Genomic DNA, 17474 nt, shown 5'->3' on the forward strand with positions numbered 1-17474 from the left:
CATGAGTAGGATTGACTTAGTTTCTAATATTCTAGTTGATTGGGAGAGCTGATGGACTGGGTAGTATTACAAATTGTTGCTGGAAAATAAACTAAGAATCTAGATTTTTTAATCTTGTGGAAGCCATGAAACCCCTTAATCATTGTCAATTTAAAATGCGATTCGAAGTAATAATTAACATAGTCTAATACTGAAGGTTCAATCTTTTCAGGAATTTCAACCTATTACTATTTATAAAGTTCCAATAGTCAGGTCTGACAAAGATGAGCTTTCATATGGAAACTTAGGCAGAGTGTTGATAATAATCAGGTTTAGGACTGATGGCTAAAATGTGAAGAAATCACTGTATATTTTCTTTTCTTTTATATCTATACGAAGCAGATGCATTGTATTTTTCCTTACATTCATTACCTAAAGCAACAGAATTGTGTTTTCCATAAGACGTCTTTGAGCTCATGAGTAGCAGATTGTCTTAATAATAAAATGAATGGTCAAGTTATATGTCCAGAAGCAATAGCCTCATTTTAATGTGTTTATTGCAGGAGAAAGTGGGAGACTTCGGTGATGTTGTCCGAGAGGGAGGTGGAGCACTAGCAAAAAGTGTATTTAGAGGAGTAACGGGAATGTTTACAAAGCCTATTGAGGGTGCAAAATCATCTGGTGTTGAGGGATTCGTTCAAGGTGTTGGAAAAGGAATAATAGGTGTTGCTGCGCAACCAGTGAGTGGTGTGCTGGATCTTATTGCAAAAACTACTGAGGGTGCCAATGCAATGAGAATGAAAATACAAGCTGCTTTAACTTCTGAAGTGCAACTTTTACGGAGGAGATTGCCACGTGTAGTAAGTGGTGATAACCTGCTTCGACCTTATGATGAGTATAAAGCACAAGGACAGGTAATTTGTGGTTCTGATTTGCATGTTATTATTGAATTAGAAGAGGATCGTCTTTATTGCTCCCTTTTTTTCAAAAACATGATATGAAGCTATATACTTTCTGTGTTTCTTATTGATGTTTCCACCCTTTTTTTGTTTTTATGGTATGTCCCATTTCCACTTCATTTTATTCCCCTTTTTCTTACATGGTTACACCTACCCACCTTTGGACCCCCCCCCCCCCCTCTTATTTTATCCACCTTTTTCTTACTCAACTCTCCTAGAAAATAGAGTCTACTGTATATGGGTACATCAAAAAAAATTGGAGGTTAAGCATTAATATTACATTAATAACACCAATTAATTCATGATTTTGTCACAAACTCAAATTAATGCCAGTTTGGAAAATACAGTATGAAGGAAAATAGTGTCATTTAACTTGATTCCTGAGCTCAAGCTACCAGACTGGCCTATTACCACCGAGTGTTACTTATAATAAGTTAAACAGGGTTGAAAGTTGTCAATTACCAACTTAAACAAAAATGAAATAAGCTAATAACTAACAATTGTCATTAAACTATAAGGTCTAAGTGAACGATGATAGGGAGAGGATCAAACACTAACCTTACATACTACAATATTAGGGCTGCCGTCTGTTCTCATTTAAAGTGGGGCTTCACTCCTACTTGGGCTTTCCTTCTAATTAGATGGGTTATCATACCAGTAAAAAGAAAACAAAACCTAGGTAAATTCAAGGTTTACAAGATGAAATATGAATGAAATAAAAGGAAATGTGAATAAAATGATTCAAAGGCGGTGTGAAAATATATAAAAGTAAAATAAAAATTAAAAAGGATGAAAATTTGTTAATCCACTAAATTCAAGTATATGAAAAGTGATTGTTTAAAAAAAAAAAAAAGTGTATGAAAAGTGAAAATAAGAAATTTTGAGGCTAGAAGCACTAAGATTAGAGAAAAATGATCCTAATTATGCTTAAAATAGCAGTTAGAACTTTACATATTATATTATAATTGTCGTTTTCCTGGCAAGATATGCACTACAAATAATGATAATCTTTCATGTAAGCCTAAATATAGATACCAAGGGCTGATTGAATTCACACTACGTCTATATTTTGTGTCATTATATTATTATGTTATAGCAATGTAAAACTCAATTGAACTCACCTTTTTTTTATGTTTTCATTATGAAGGTTATACTACAGCTGGCAGAATCAGGCTCTTTTCTTCGCCAGGTTGATTTGTTCAAAGTGCGTGGGAAGTTTGCTTTATCAGATGCCTATGAAGACCATTTTATGCTTCCTAAAGGAAAAATCTTTATAGTCACCCATCGTAGAGCTGTACTTCTGCAAGTAAGTGGGAATTATGCAAAATGGGGCAGTTGTTCATCCTGTTTGTATAATTTTACTGCAGGCATTACTTTTCAATACTAATCTTGCTAGTGTCCAAGACTCTGAATTATTGATTCTGCATTTTTTTTAAAAATTTCAGCAGCCCTTGAACATTAAATTCAGTGCAGCCAAAGATCCGTGTTCAATACTATGGGATGTTATATGGGATGACTTGGTAACTATGGAGTTGACTCATGGAAAGAAAGACCAACCCAATGCACCACCTTCACGCGTCATCCTATACCTTCAAACCAAGTCAATAGAGACCAAGGATCAATTTCGTAAAGTCAGATGCAACCGTGATTCTAACCAAGCTTTTAAGGTTTATGCTGCAATTGAGCAAGCAATGAGCACCTATGGACCTAATAAGTCGAAGGTGAGGATGAGTTCTGCCTATCAGTCATAATATTTTCAATTTTTTCTGCTTTTTCTTTGTCTTTATTTTTTGGGTCAGAGGTCTCCTTATTATTGGAGGACATAAATGCTTTAACTGCTTACTGTAAGAAATGAATTATTACATCAAGGTTTGGCCATCTAGGGGTGGGGGTTGAAAATTTTGTGTCATTGGATGCAATCATGATAGTATTGGAATAATGGGAAAGGAAAATCAATGCCTGATTCTTTCTGTGTGGTTAACCTTAATGGTTTGTCAGTTTGTGTATGTGTCTATGTGAAGAGATGAAGCTCCTCAGAATGTTTTCTTGTCTGAGTGAAACTCTTTGGTATTTATGAGTGAAAAGAATTGTTGTTCTAGCTATATTTGAATGCTTCTTGTTCGAGTTGAGGCACTTTTGGAAGCAAAGATTTCATAATCGAGATCCTGCCTGAGATTGTAAGGTTCCCCTCAGGATCAGATATAAGGGACTGTTTGCTTTTTTTATAAACGGAGTAACTACCCAAAATAATCTGAATAATTTGTGACAATGATTATTGGATAGGTAATCAGTTCTTATTTGATATTCTGAACTCTGAAAAGCCATTTATCTTTCTGTGTGACATCTTCAGCAGTTTAAAATATGAATACCCCAAAATGCCCAAATTGGAAATTATGTGAATCTACTGGAATATTTTTTTTTTTTTCGTGCGTTAGAGATGTTGCAAGAAAATCTTTGTAATGATTCTGCTTAAACTCTTCAGTGTTTAAAGTATTCCCCTTCTGCTGGAGCAAGTAGCAACTCCCCAGATAAGGTATAATTAGTTGGTACTTTTAATTAAGGTAGTTTGGTTTGTGTAGAAGTGCAGGACACAGACTCCCTTCTATATGTTGATATCCCTTTTATATGTTCCTATCCCTTTTATATGTTCCTATCCCTTTTATATGCTGCTATTTCTTTTATTGGCGTCTTTCTTGCTGCTGCTTCCCTTAACAGTACTTGCATATGCACTGTTTTGTAATTTTATTTTATTTATTTTTTGCTTTTTTTTTTTTTTTTTTTTTTTTTTTTGTTGTCTCATTACATAGCTGTAGACTGTTGGAGTGTCAATCATATATTATATAATGCTTCATATGTTTTCAAATGTTATTCAGGGACCCCTCAAAAAGGTTACAAGACCTTATTCCCCAAAGGCTGATCACGCAAATGGAGATTCAGTGCCCAAGGAAGGGGTTAGTGTGTGGTCTACAGGACAATTCCCAGCATCAGTTCCTACAAGGTCATTATTTGGAAGTAGCCCTGGCTAGAGCGAAGTTATTCCAACTGTCATGGAGCTTGATTAATCCAGCCTCCCAAACATACACCATCAGTATGTAAAATCATGTTGGAGTTCTCCAATTCTGGCACGCTTTGTACATGCACTTTCTATCCAAAAGGGTAATGGTAAAAATCTTATACTGTCTGATGATTTTGTTGATCTCATCTGTTTGCAAGGTTTTGAGCTCACAAAGCCAATCTTTGTGAGTTGTGATTACTAATTGAGCTGAGTAAATCTGGATGGTTTGTTTTAGGCAAATATGCATAGATATCATTTATCTTAGAAATTGGACGTGGGCATATTTTATACTACGTATTATTTTCTGTTTGGCTTGATCTCTCCCAAACCGTCTTATACAGGTTATCAACTCCTAAAGCTCTTTTTGTCAAAAAAAATTAAAATAAAAAAAATCACTATAGCTCTTGTATATCCTGATAAGGTCAAGTTTTTAACCCAAATTTTCATCATTTCTTCCCAGGTATAGAGGAAATACAGCTACAGCAGTCTTCATGTGATGTTAAGCTTCCTGACTTCCTCAGGGGGGAGATTTATTTGACCCCTTCCTGAAACAGCAAGGCGTTTGTACATAAAATTATGAGTTCATTACTTGTACAGTTGTACATGATTTGCTGCAGATGTTTCTGCTATAGGTTATATTGAGCTCTAGAGCCTTCTTTTTTTTCTTTTTTCCTTTTATACATCCATAGTACAACCATGTATGTAAATTCACTTGAACAGTCAATGTGATTATTCATACTGGCTTTTTTGCTTAATGAGCTAATGAGCCCATTTATACCTAACTGAAGTAGTTGAAAATAAGTAAATTTTGTTCTGATCAAGCTTGAGCGCGAATTTTCTCATTTGCTGAGTTCATTGAGACATGATTTTATTTGTGAAAACCCTTCTTTTTAGCTAGTGGTGAAGGTAGTTAAGCTGTTGTGAAAGCACTCTCGTATAATCTGTACAACTTGTATTTATTCCCAGCAAGGGCGAGTTTAACAATTAAGACCCTAAAGGAAGGAATTTAACAAAAATATCTATCAAATGGCAAAATGGTAAATAAAACAACATATATGTCCAATCATCATGGCATTTATAAACTTGTTTAATAAACGAGCTGTTCACGAACCATTCGCGAATATATAGTGTACTAAATGAGCTGAGCTTGAATAGATTTTTGAGCTTGCTTGAAAGCTCGGGATCGTGTTCGGATTCGCCTAATTTAAATGAACTTGAACATGAACAAGGTGGGACTCATATTTAATACAAAGCTAGGTTAGTCCCGTGCGATGCACGGTTTTAGCAATAAAATATTTGACCATATATATTACTCCGTAGAAGACATGATGCTATATATTCTAATTAAATTCATAATTAAAATAAAATTAAAAAATAATAGCACTAGTGTTTAGTGGTTAATATATGAGGAAAGAAGGAAAAATTATAGAGCTACCATCAATTACGTAGTAATTTTTTTCTCTATAAGAAAATTGTGTTGTTAGTCAATTTAGTAAAAAAATAATAATAAGTTTTTATGAAAATGTGTAATTAATTTAGGTTATCCAAACATTAGCTTTATCTTGAAAGGGAAAAAAAATAAATAAATAAAATAAAAAAGAGCTTAAAAAGGATGATGTCACTTGTAGTTTTTGCGGGAATTTTTTTAATAAAAAGCTCACACATAGGCAGTGATAATGTCAGCGGTTTCTATTTTAGTTATAGATAGATTGTTGATTTATTTACAAATTTGTCGTTTGTTTATCAAATTGATTAACTAGTATTTTCTAGTTTTTCAGGTTGCCCTTTGTTCTCATACGATAAAAATACTATTACTATGATAAAAACTAGACGGCCAAATAAAATTTTAGGAAAAATTGCACGCAATAATCCGACCTTTAGAGCATCCGCTAAAAATTATCCCACCTTCGGATTATTTTTAAATAATTCGACCTTTGATATCAATTCGCTCAAAATGGTCCCCGGTCATGTAACTTGTCATAACAAGTTAATTTAAGAAAACCACCACACCAGCCAAAAAAACCCCTTCCCCGGCACTTTACTCCCCATCCTCGCGACTCCGGCCACCTAATTCCTCAACCCAGCGTCGATGTCCGGTGCCGCTTGACACTCCTCCCCGAACCACCAACACCCTCCCTAGAAAACCCAATCTCCACTTCATTCGGGATACTCCGATGAACAATTATTATCCCTCACCCTCGATTTTGGAAACCATGTCCCGATTCCGACATCTTTAAGTCCCCTTGTCCTGATTCCGGCTTCTCATTCGTTTCTCCGTTCCAAATTTGGCCTCCCTCCTCTTCTCCTGTACTGACTCCGACCCCCTCCCCTTCTGCTGCCCTAATTTCGGCTTCTGTTAACTTCCCCCGCCCTAATTTCGGCTTCCCCCACCTCGATTTCGCCGCGCAGACCACCGATAGTAGCGACGATGATGACACATCCTGTATCGTGAGACGATGGGTGAATGTAATTCAATGGATATTGGTGGCTGGGGCTTGGGAATAGGTGGATCGGATGTGGCTGCCGGATTTTTTTTTTTTTTAATTGTTAAATTCAATCTATTTTAATTTAATAATATTAGAAAAATTACACAGTGACACATGTACTTTAAACCAAAAAAAATACATGTTTAACAAGTAACCGGTCACTTGGGATCAACATGAGCAGATTGAGTATAAAGGTCGGAGTATTTAAAATTAATCCAAAGGTGGAATTATTTCTAGCGGACTCCCCAAAGGTCGGATTATTTCGGGCAAATTAGGGTAAATTTTAAGGTCTATTAGGGTAAATTTTAAGGTCTATTAGGGTAAAATTTTCAGGGTCAAAGAACAAGTTCCTGCAATCCTGCCTTCCAGAGTTCCAGGCATTGAAATTTTCGGGCGTCAATTTTTTATTGGTCAAATTGTTAAAAAAAGAAAATTAAAAATAAAGCTTTTCTCCTCTTCCGATAAACTGATCTCTTTCCCCGCCTGCTTAATCCTCCCATGGCTTACTAGCCACCTTTCCCTTCCTCCTTTAGAGAACTCCAACGCTGCCCCACAATAATTAACAACCACCACCAAACTACCTCGTCTCACCGTCAACAACAAACCACAACAACAACATATTTTCTTGCCCAACCCATTACTCTTACGCTAGAGCTGTTAATTCGGGTAAACGGGTCAGGTTTGGGTCGAGTCAATTCAAATTAATCCCATAACCTATGTGAATCATATTGGGTTGGGTCATGCTTGAGTCGGGTCACGTCGGGTCATACTTATTAACGAGTTTGGGTCAGGTTTAGGTCAGGTTACTCATAGGTCGGTTGAACAATAGGTCGGGTTTAATTCGGGTTTCACGGGTTAAGGTAATTCTAGGGATTGAGTCGTCTTAGGGGATACATCTCGAAGTCATATAATGTTGTTTGGAACCATATATGATCATTATTTGTTGTCATAAATGTTCGTGGTAGGCTTGAATTAATAAAATCGCTGCAAGTTGTAAACCGGTAAATTGGTCGTTTAAAGGCAAATTGGATGGTTCCACCCACCCAATGGGACTCCCGGACGTTGTTAGGGATCATGGTAACCATTTCGGCAATTTTTATTTTCGGGCGAAAAAAAGTCAAAATTTTAAAAATTGAGGATAATATCCACGCTTTTTGAGAAATTTTGGAGGATTTGGGGCCCGGTGTCGAAAAGTCTTGAAATTATAGGGGGATACATCTTGGGGTCATTTAATGTCAATTGGAACCATATATGATCATTATTTGTTGTCATGAATGTTCATGGTAGACTTGAGTTATTGAAATCGATTCAAGTTATAAGCCAGTAAATAGATCGTTTAAATGCAAATTTTATGGTTCCACCCAACTAATTGGACTCCCAAAAGGTATTAGGGACCATGATAAACATTTTGGCAATAATTATTTTTGGGCCAAAAAAAGTCTAAAAATTCCAAAATCAAAGGCTAATATCCACGTTTTTTGAGAAATTTTGGAAATTACAGGGCCCGGTAGCGAAAAGCCTTGAGATTCTAGGGAATACATCTCGGGGTCATATAATGTCATTTGGAACCATAAATGATCACTATTTGTTGTCAAAAATGTTCGTGGTAGGCTTGAATTAATGAAGACGATGCAAGTTGTAAACCGGTAAATTGGCCGTTTAAAGGCAAATTGGATGGTTCCACCCATCCAATTGCACTCCTTGAGGATATTAGGGACCATGGTAAAGATTTTAGCAAATTTTTAATTCCGAGCGAAAAAAAATTCAAAAATTTCCAAAATTAAAGGCTAATGTCCACGCTTTTAAAGAAATTTTGGAGGCTTCGACATTTCGGGGCCCGATGACGCGAAGTCTTGAAAATTTAAGGATACATCTCGGAGTCATATAATACCGTCTGATCATTATATGTTGTCAAAAATGTTCTTGGTTTGCTTGAATTAATGAAATCAGTGCAACTTGTAAATTAGTAAATTGGTTATCAAGGCAAATTGGATGGTTCCACCCAACCAATTGGACTCCCAGAGGGTATTAGAGCCATGGTAAACATTACATCAATTTTTATTTTCTGGCAAAGAAAAGTAAAAAAAAAATCCTAAATTGAAGGCTAATATCCAAGCTTTTTGAGAATTTTTGGAGTCTTCGGACCCGGTTTCAAAAATTCTTGAAATTCAAAGGAATACATCTCATGGTCATATAATGCCGTTTGAAACCATATATGATCGTTATATGTTGTCATAAATGTTCGTGGTAGGCTTGAATTAATGACATCAGTGCAACTTGTAAATTGGTCGTTTAAAGGCAAATTGGATGGTTCCACCCACCCAATTAGACCCCCGGAGGGTATTAGGGAAAATGGTAAACATTTTGGCAATTTTTATTTTCGAGCGAAAAAAATGACAAAAAATTACAAATTTGAAGGCTAATATCCAAGCTTTTTGAAAATTTTTGGAGGTTTCAGGGCCCCTGTGTAAAAAAGTCTTAAAATTCTATATGATACATCTCGTGGTCATATAATGTCATTTGGAACAAAATATGATCATTTTTTGTTGTCATAAATGTTGGTGGTTTCCTTGAATTAATGAAATCGGTGCAAGTTGTAAACAGGTAAATTGGTCGTTTAAAGGAAAATTGGATGGTTCCACCCAGCCAATTGGACTCCCGGAGGGTATCTGGGACCATGGTAAACATTTCGGCAATTTTTATTTCCGGGCGAAAAAAAGTAAAAAAATTCCAAAATTCCAAAAAAGTAAAAAAAGTAAAAAAAAGTAAAAAGCAATTTTTATCCACGCTTTTTGAGAAATTTTGTTGGTTTTGGGGCCCGGTGTCGAAAATGCTTAAAATTTTATGGGATACATCTCGGGGTCATATAATGTCGTTTGGAAGCATATATGATCATTATTTGTTGTCATAAATGTTCGTGGTTGGCTTGAATTAATGAAATCGGTGCAAGTTGTAAAACGGTAAATTGGTTGTTTAAATGAAAATTGGATGGTTCCACCCAACCAATTAGACTCCTTGAGGGTATCAGGGGCCATGGTAAACATTTCGGCAATTTTTATTTCTAGGAGAAATAAAGTCAAAAAAATTCCAAAATTGAAGGTTATTATCTACGCTTTTTGAGAAATTTTGGAGGTTTCGGGGCCCGGTGTCGAAAAGTCTTAAAATTCTATGGGATATATCTCGGGGTTAGATAATGCCGTTTGGAACCATATATGATCATTATTTGTTGTCATAAATGTTCGTGGTAGGCTTGAATTAATGAAATCGGTGTAAGTTTTAAATCGGTAAATTAGTCGTTTAAAGGCAAATTGGATGGTTCCACCAACCCAATTGGACTCCCGGAGGCTATTAGGGACCATGTTAAACATTTCGGCAATTTTTATTTTCGATCTAAAAAATGTCAAAATTTTCCAAAATTGAAGGCTATTATCCACGCTTTTTGAAAAATTTTGGAGGTTATGGGGCCTGGTGTCGAAAAGTCTTGAAATTCTATATGATACATCTTGGAGTCATATAATGTCGTTTGGATCCGTTAATGATCATTATTTGTTGTCATAAATGTTCGTGGTTGGCTTGAATAAATGAAATCGGTGCAAGTTGTAAACCGGTAAATTGGTCGTTTAAAGGCAAATTGGATTATTCAACCCACCCATTTACACTCCCAGAGGGTATTAGGGACCAAGGTAAAAATTTCGTCAATTTTTATTTTCGGGCGAATAAAAGTCAAAAAATTACAAGATTGAAGGCTAATATCAACGCTTTTTGAGAAATTTTGAGGTTTCGAAGCTAGGTGTCGAAAAGTCTTGAAATTCTATGAGATACATCTCAGAGTCATATAATGCCATTTAGAACTATGTATGATCATTTTTTGTTGTCATAAATATTCGTGGTTGGTTTTTATTAATGAATTCGGTTCAAGTTGTAAACCGGTAAATTTTTCGTTTAAAGGCAAATTGGATGGTTCCACTCACCCAATTAAACTCCCTGAGAATATTTGGGACCGTGGTAAATATTTCGGCAATTTTTATTTCCGGGCAAAATAAGTCAAAAAATTCCAAATTTGAAGGTTAATACACACGCTTTTTGAGAAATATTGGAGTTTTCGGGGCCCGGTATCGTAAAGTATTGAAATCCTATGGTATACATCCCGGGGTCATATAATGAGGTTTGGAACCATGTATGATCATTGTTTGTTGTCATAAATGTTCGTGGTTGACTTTAATTAATGAAATCGGTGCAAGTTGGAAGCTGGTAAATTAGTCGTTTAAAGGCAAATTGGATGGTTCAACCCGCCCAATTTGATTCCCGGAGGGTATTAGGGATCATGGTAAACATTTCGTCAATTTTTTATTTTTGAACGAAAAAAAAGTCTAAAAATTCCAAAATTGAAGGCTATATCCACGCTTTTTGAGATTTTTTGGAGTCTACGGGGCCCGGCGTAAAAAAGTCTTGAAATTCAAAAGGATACATCATGGGATCATAGAATACCGTTTGGAATCGTACATGATCATTATTTATTGTCATAAATTTTCGTGGAAGGTTTGAATTAATGAAATCGGTGTAAGTTGTAAACTGGTAAATTAGTCGTTTAAAGGGAAATTGGATGGTTCCACCCACTCAATTGGAATCCAGGAGGGTATTAGGGATCATGGTAAACATTTCAGCAATTTTTTTTTTTCGGGCTAAAAAAAGTCAAAAAATTCCAAAAATGAAGGATAATATATCCACGCTTTTTGAGAGATTTTGAGGTTTGAAGGCCCGATGTCGAAAAGTCTTTAAATTCTATGGGATACATCTCGGAGTCATATAATGTCGTTTAGAACCATATATGATCATTCTTTGTTGTCATAAATGTTCGTGGTTGGCTTGAATTAATGAATTCGGTGCAAGTTGTAAACCGGTAAATTGGTCATTTAAAGGCAAATCGGATGGTTCCACCCACCCAATTGGACTCACGGAGGGTATTTGGGACCATGTTAAACATTTCGGCAATTTTTTTTCCGGGCAAAAAAAAAATTAAAATTTCCAAAATTGAAGACTATATCCACGCTTTTTGAGAAATTTTGGAGGATTCGGGGCCCGGTGTCGAAAAGTTTTGAAATTTTAGGGGATACATCTTGGGGTCATTTAATGCCGTTTGGAACCATATATGATCATTATTTGTTGTCATGAATGTTCATGGTAGGCTTGAGATATTGAAATCGATGCAAGTTATAAGCCGGTAAATAGATCGTTTAAATGCAAATTTAATGGTTCCACCCAACTAATTGGACTCCCTGAGGATATTAGGGACCATGGTGAACATTTTGGCAATAATTATTTTCGGGACAAAAAAAGTCTAAAAATTCCAAAATCAAAGGCTAATGTCCACACTTTTAAAGAAATTTTGGAGGCTTCGGCATTTCGGGTCCCGATGACGCAAAGTCTTTAAAATTAAGGGATACATCTCGGAGTCATATAATACCGTTTGATCATTATATGTTGTCAGAAATGTTCTTGGTTTGCTTGAATTAATGAAATCGGTGCAACTTGTAAATTGGTAAATTGGTCGTATCAAGGCAAATTGGATGGTTCCACCCACCCAATTGGACTCCCGGAGGGTATTAGGGACCATGGTAAACATTTAAGCAATTTTTATTTTCGAGCGAAAAATGTAAAAAATTCCGAATTTGAAGCCTAATATCCACGCTTTTTGAGAAATTTTGGAAGTTTCAGGGCCCGGTGTCGAAAAGTCTTAAAATTATATGGGATACATCTCGTGGTCATATAATGTCGCTTGGAACCATTTATGATCATTATTTGTTTTTATAAATGTTCGTTTAAAGGTTGAGTTAATGAAATCGGGTACAAGTTGTAAACCGGTAAATTAGTCGTTTAAAGGCAAATTGGATGGTTCCACCCACCTAATTGGACTCCTGGAGGTTATTAGGGACCATGGTAAACATTACAACAATTTTTATTTCCAGGCAAAGAAAAGTAAAAAAAAAATTCCTAAATTGAAGGATAATATCCAAGTTTTTTGAGATTTTTTGGAGTCTTCGGACCCGGTTTCGAAAATTCTTGAAATTCTAAGGAATACATCTGGTGGTCATATAATGCTGTTTGAAACCATATATGATCGTTATATGTTGTCATAAATGTTCGTGGTAGACTTGAATTAATGACATTATGCAACTTGTAAATTGGTAAATTGGTCGTTTAAAGGCAAATTGGATGGTTCCACCCAGCCAATTAGACTCCCATAGGATATTAGGGACAATGGTAAACATTTTGGCAATTTTTATTTTTGAGCGAAAAAAATGTCAAAAAATTACAAATTTGAAAACTAATATCCACGCTTTTTGAGAAACTTTAGAGGTTTCAGGGCCCTGTGTCGAAAAGTCTTAAAATTCTATGTGATACATCTCGTGGTCATATAATGTCGTTTGGAACAAAATATGATCATTTTTTGTTGTCATAAATGTTGGTGGTTTCCTTGAATTAATGAAATCGGTGCAAGTTGTAAACAGGTAAATTGGTCGTTTAAAGGAAAATTGGATGGTTCCACCCACCCAATTGGACTCCCGGAGGGTATCAGGGATCATGGTAAACATTTCGGCAATTTTTATTTTCGGGCGAAAAAAAGTCAAAAAATTCCAAAATTGAAGGCTATTATCCACGCTTTTTGAGAAATTTTGGAGGTTTCGGGGCCCGTTGTCGAAAAGTCTTAAAATTTTATGGGATACATCTCGGGGTCATATAATGTCGTTTGGAACCATATATGATCATTATTTGTTGTCATAAATGATCGTGGTTGGCTTGAATTAATGAAATCGGTGCAAATTGTAAACCGGTAAATTGGTCGTTTAAAGGAAAGTTGGATGGTTCCTCCCTCCCAATTGGACTCCTTGAGGGTATCAGGAAGCATGGTAAACATTTCGGCAATTTTTATTTCCGGGCGAAAAAAAGTCAAAAAATTCCAAAATTGAAGGCTGTTATCTACGCTTTTTGAGAAATTTTGGAGGTTTTGGGGCCCGGTGTCGAAAAGTCTTAAAATTCTATGGGATACATCTCGGGGTCAGATAATGCCATTTGGAACCATATATGATCATTATTTGTTTTCATAAATGTTCGTGGTAGGCTTGAATTAATGAAATCGGTGTAAGTTTTAAACCGGTAAATTAGTCGTTTAAAGGCAAATTGGATGGTTCCACCAACCCTATTGGACTTCCGAAGGGTATTAGGGACCATGTTAAAATTTCGGCAATTTTTATTTTCGAGCTAAAAAATGTCAAAAAATTCCAAAATTGAAGGCTATTATCCACGCTTTTTGAGAAATTTTGGAGGTTTCGGGGCCCGGTGTCGAAAAGTCTTGAAATTCTATATGATACATCTTGGAGTCATATAATGTCGTTTGGATCCGTTAATGATCATTATTTGTTGTTATAAATGTTCGTGGTTGGCTTGAATAAATGAAATCGGTGCAAGTTGTAAACCGGTAAATTGGTCGTTTAAAGGCAAATTGGATGGTTCAACCCACCCAATTACATTCCCAGAGGGTATTAGGGACCAAGGTAAGAATTTCGTCAATTTTTATTTTCGGGCGAATAAAAGTCAAAAAATTCCAAAATTGAAGGCTAATATCAACGCTTTTTGAGAAATTTTGAGGTTTCGAAGCCCGGTGTCGAAAAGTATTGAAATTCTATGGGATACATCTCAGAGTCATATAATGCCATTTAGAACTATGTAGGATCATTCTTTGTTGTCATAAATATTCGTGTTTGGCTTTTATTAATGAATTCGGTTCAAGTTGTAAACCGGAAAATTCTTCGTTTAAAGGCAAATTGGATGGTTCCACTCACCCAATTGAACTCCCGGAGAATATTTGGGACCATGGTAAATATTTCGGCAATTTTTATTTCTGGGCAAAATAAGTCAAAAAATTCCAAATTTGAAGGTTAATATCCACGCTTTTTGAGAAATATTTGGGATCATTTTTTGTTGTCATAAATGTTCATGGTAGGCTTGAATTAATGAAATCGGTGCAAGTTGTAAACCGGTAAATTGGCCGTTTAAAGGCAAATTGGATGGTTCCACCCATCCAATTGGAATCCCGGAGTGTATCAGGGACCATGGTAAACATTTTGGCAATTTTTATTTCCGGGTGAAAAAAAGTCGAAAAATTTCAAAATTGAAGGCTATTATCCAGGCTTTTTGAGAAATTTTGGAGATTTCGGAACCCGGTGTCGAAAAGTCATAAAATTTTATGGGATACATCTCGCGGTCATATAATGTCGTTTGGAACCATATATGATCATTATTTGTTGTCATAAATGTTCGTGGTTGGCTTGAATTAATGAAATCGGTGCAAGTTGTAAACCGGTAAATTGGTCGTTTAAAGAAAAATTGGATGGTTCCACCCACCAAATTGGACTCCTTGAGGGTATCAGGGATCATGGTAAAAATTTCGGCAATTTTTATTTTCGGGCTAAAAAAGTCAAAAAATTCTTAAATTGAAGGGTAATATCTACGCTTTTTGAGAAATTTTGGAGGTTTCGGGGCCCGGTGTCGAAAAGTCTTAAAATTCTATGGGATACATCTCGGGGTCAGATAATGTCGTTTGGAACCATATATGATAATTATTCGTTGTAATAAATGTTCGTGGTAGACTTGAATTATTGAAATCGGTGTAAGTTTTAAACCGGTAAATTAGTCGTTTAAAGGCAAATTGGATGGTTCCTCCAACCCAATTGGACTCCCGGAGGGTATTAGGGACCATGTTAAACATTTCGTATATTTTTATTTTCGAGAGAAAAAATGTCAAAATTTTCCAAAATTGAAGGCAATATCCACGTTTTTTGAGAAATTTTGGAGGTTTCGGGGCCCGGTGTCAAAAAGTCTTGAAATTCTATATGATACATCCCGGAGTCATATAATGTCGTTTGGATCCGTTAATGATCATTATTTGTTGTCATAAATGTTCGTGGTTGGCTTGAATAAATGAAATCGGTGCAAGTTGTAAACCGGTAAATTGGTCGTTTAAAGGCAAATTAGATGGTTCAACCCACCCAATTGCACTCCCGGAAGGTATTAGGGACCAAGGTAAGAATTTCGTCAATTTTTATTTTCGGGCGAATAAAAGTCAAAAAATTCCAAAATTGAAGGATAATATCAACGCTTTTTGAGAAATTTTGAGGTTTAGGGGCTCGGTTTCGAAATTCTTGAAATTCTATGGGATACATCTCAGAGTCATATAATTCCATTTAGAACTATGTATGATCATTCTTTGTTGTCATAAATGTTTGTGGTTGGCTTTTATTAATGAATTCAGTTCAAATTGTAAACCGGTAAATTGTTCGTTTAAAGGCAGATTGGATGGTTCCACTCACCCAATTGAACTCCCAGAGAATATTTGGGACTATGGTAAATATTTCGGCAATTTTTATTTACGGGAAAAAAAAAAAGTAAAAAAATTCCAAATTTGAAGGTTAATATCTATGCTTTTTGAAAAATATTGGAGTTTTCGGGGCCTGGTGTCGTAAAGTCTTGAAATCCTATGGTATACATCTCGGGGTCATATAATGCGGTTTGAAACCATGTATGATCATTGTTTGTTGTCATTAATGTTCGTAGTTGGCTTTAATTAATTAATGAAATCAGTGCAAGTTGGAAGCCGGTAAATTAGTCATTTAAAGGCAAAATGGATGGTTTAACCCACCTAATTGGACTCCTGGAGGGTATTAGGGACCATGGTAAATATTTCGCCAATTTTTTATTTCTGGGCGAAAAAAGGTCTAAAAATTCCAAAATTGAAGGCTATATCCACGCTTTTTGAGATTTTTTGGAGTCTACGGGGCCCGGTGTAAAAAAAAGTCTTGAAATTCGATAGGATATATCATGGGGTCATATAATACCATTTGGAATCATACATGATCATTATTTATTGTCATAAATTTTCGTGGAAGGTTTGAATTAATGAAATCGGTGTAAGTTGTAAACCGGTAAATTAGTCGTTTAAAGGCAAATTGGATGGTTCCACCCACTCAATTGGACTCCAGGAGGGTATTAGGGATCATGTTAAACATTTCGGCAATTTTTTTTCCGGGCTTTAAAATGTCAAAAAATTCCAAAAATGAAATATCCACGCTTTTTGAGAAATTTTGAGGTTTGACGGTCTGATGTCAAAAAGTCTTAAAATTCTATGGGATATATCTCGGAGTCATATAATGCCGTTTAGAACCATATATGATCATTCTTTGTTGTCATAAATGTTCGTGGTTGGCTTGAATTAATGAATTCGGTGCACTTTGTAAACCGGTAAATTGTTCGTTTAAAGGCAAATTGGATGGTTCCACCCACCCAATTGGACTCACGGAGGGTATTTGGGAACACGTTAAACATTTCGGCAATTTTTTTTCCGGCCAAAAAAACGTTTAAAATTTCCAATATTGAAGACTAATTATATCCACGCTTTTAGAGATTTTTTGGAATCTTCAAGGTCCGGTTTCGAAAATTCTTGAAATTTTAAGGAATACATATCAGAGTCAAATACTGTTTAATTAGAACTATGTATGATCATTCTTTGTTGTCATAAATGTTCGTGGTTGACTTTTATTAATGAATTCGGTGCAAGTTGTAAATCGGTAAATTGTTTGTTTAAAGGCAAATTGGATGGTTCCACCCACCCAATGGGAATCCCGGAGAATATTTGGGATGGTAAATATTTCAGCAATTTTTATTTTCGGGCAAAAATAAGTCAAAAAATTCCAAATTTGAAGGCTAATGTCCACGCTTTTTGAGAATTTTTGGTGGTTTAAGGGTCCGGTGTCGAAAAGTCTTAAAATTTTATGCGATATATCTCGGGGTCATATAATGTCGTTTGGAAACATATATGATCATTATTTGTTGTCATAAATGTTCGTGGTTGGCTTGAATTAATGACATCGGTGCAAGTTGTAAACCGGTAAATTGGTCGTTTAAAGGCAAATTGTATGGTTCAACCCATCCAATTGGACT

At 35.6% G+C, this 17474-nt stretch overlaps 1 protein-coding gene across 9 annotated transcripts in view; it reads left to right on the top strand.

The window, feature by feature from the left end:
- The window catches only part of LOC110682332, a 49784-nt gene extending 44930 nt beyond the window's left edge, over window positions 1-4854 (top strand). For 5 of the 9 annotated variants that reach the window (XM_021858661.1, XM_021858662.1, XM_021858654.1 and 2 more), the window contains 5 exons: window positions 543-893; window positions 2086-2244; window positions 2384-2659; window positions 3812-4094; window positions 4454-4854. In XM_021858661.1, coding sequence (XP_021714353.1) covers window positions 543-893; window positions 2086-2244; window positions 2384-2659; window positions 3812-3964 — 939 coding nt within the window. In that variant the 3' untranslated portion in view covers window positions 3965-4094; window positions 4454-4854. Of the gene's footprint in view, window positions 1-542; window positions 894-2085; window positions 2245-2383; window positions 2660-3811; window positions 4101-4228; window positions 4335-4453 lie in introns of all 9 variants that reach the window. The other 4 variants (XM_021858656.1, XM_021858657.1, XM_021858655.1 and 1 more) reach the window with 4 other exon arrangements.
- The last annotated feature ends 12620 nt before the right edge of the window (window positions 4855-17474 follow it).

This window comes from Chenopodium quinoa, unplaced genomic scaffold (genome assembly GCF_001683475.1).
Source record: "Chenopodium quinoa cultivar QQ74 unplaced genomic scaffold, ASM168347v1, whole genome shotgun sequence".
NCBI classification, from domain to species: domain Eukaryota; kingdom Viridiplantae; phylum Streptophyta; class Magnoliopsida; order Caryophyllales; family Amaranthaceae; genus Chenopodium; species Chenopodium quinoa.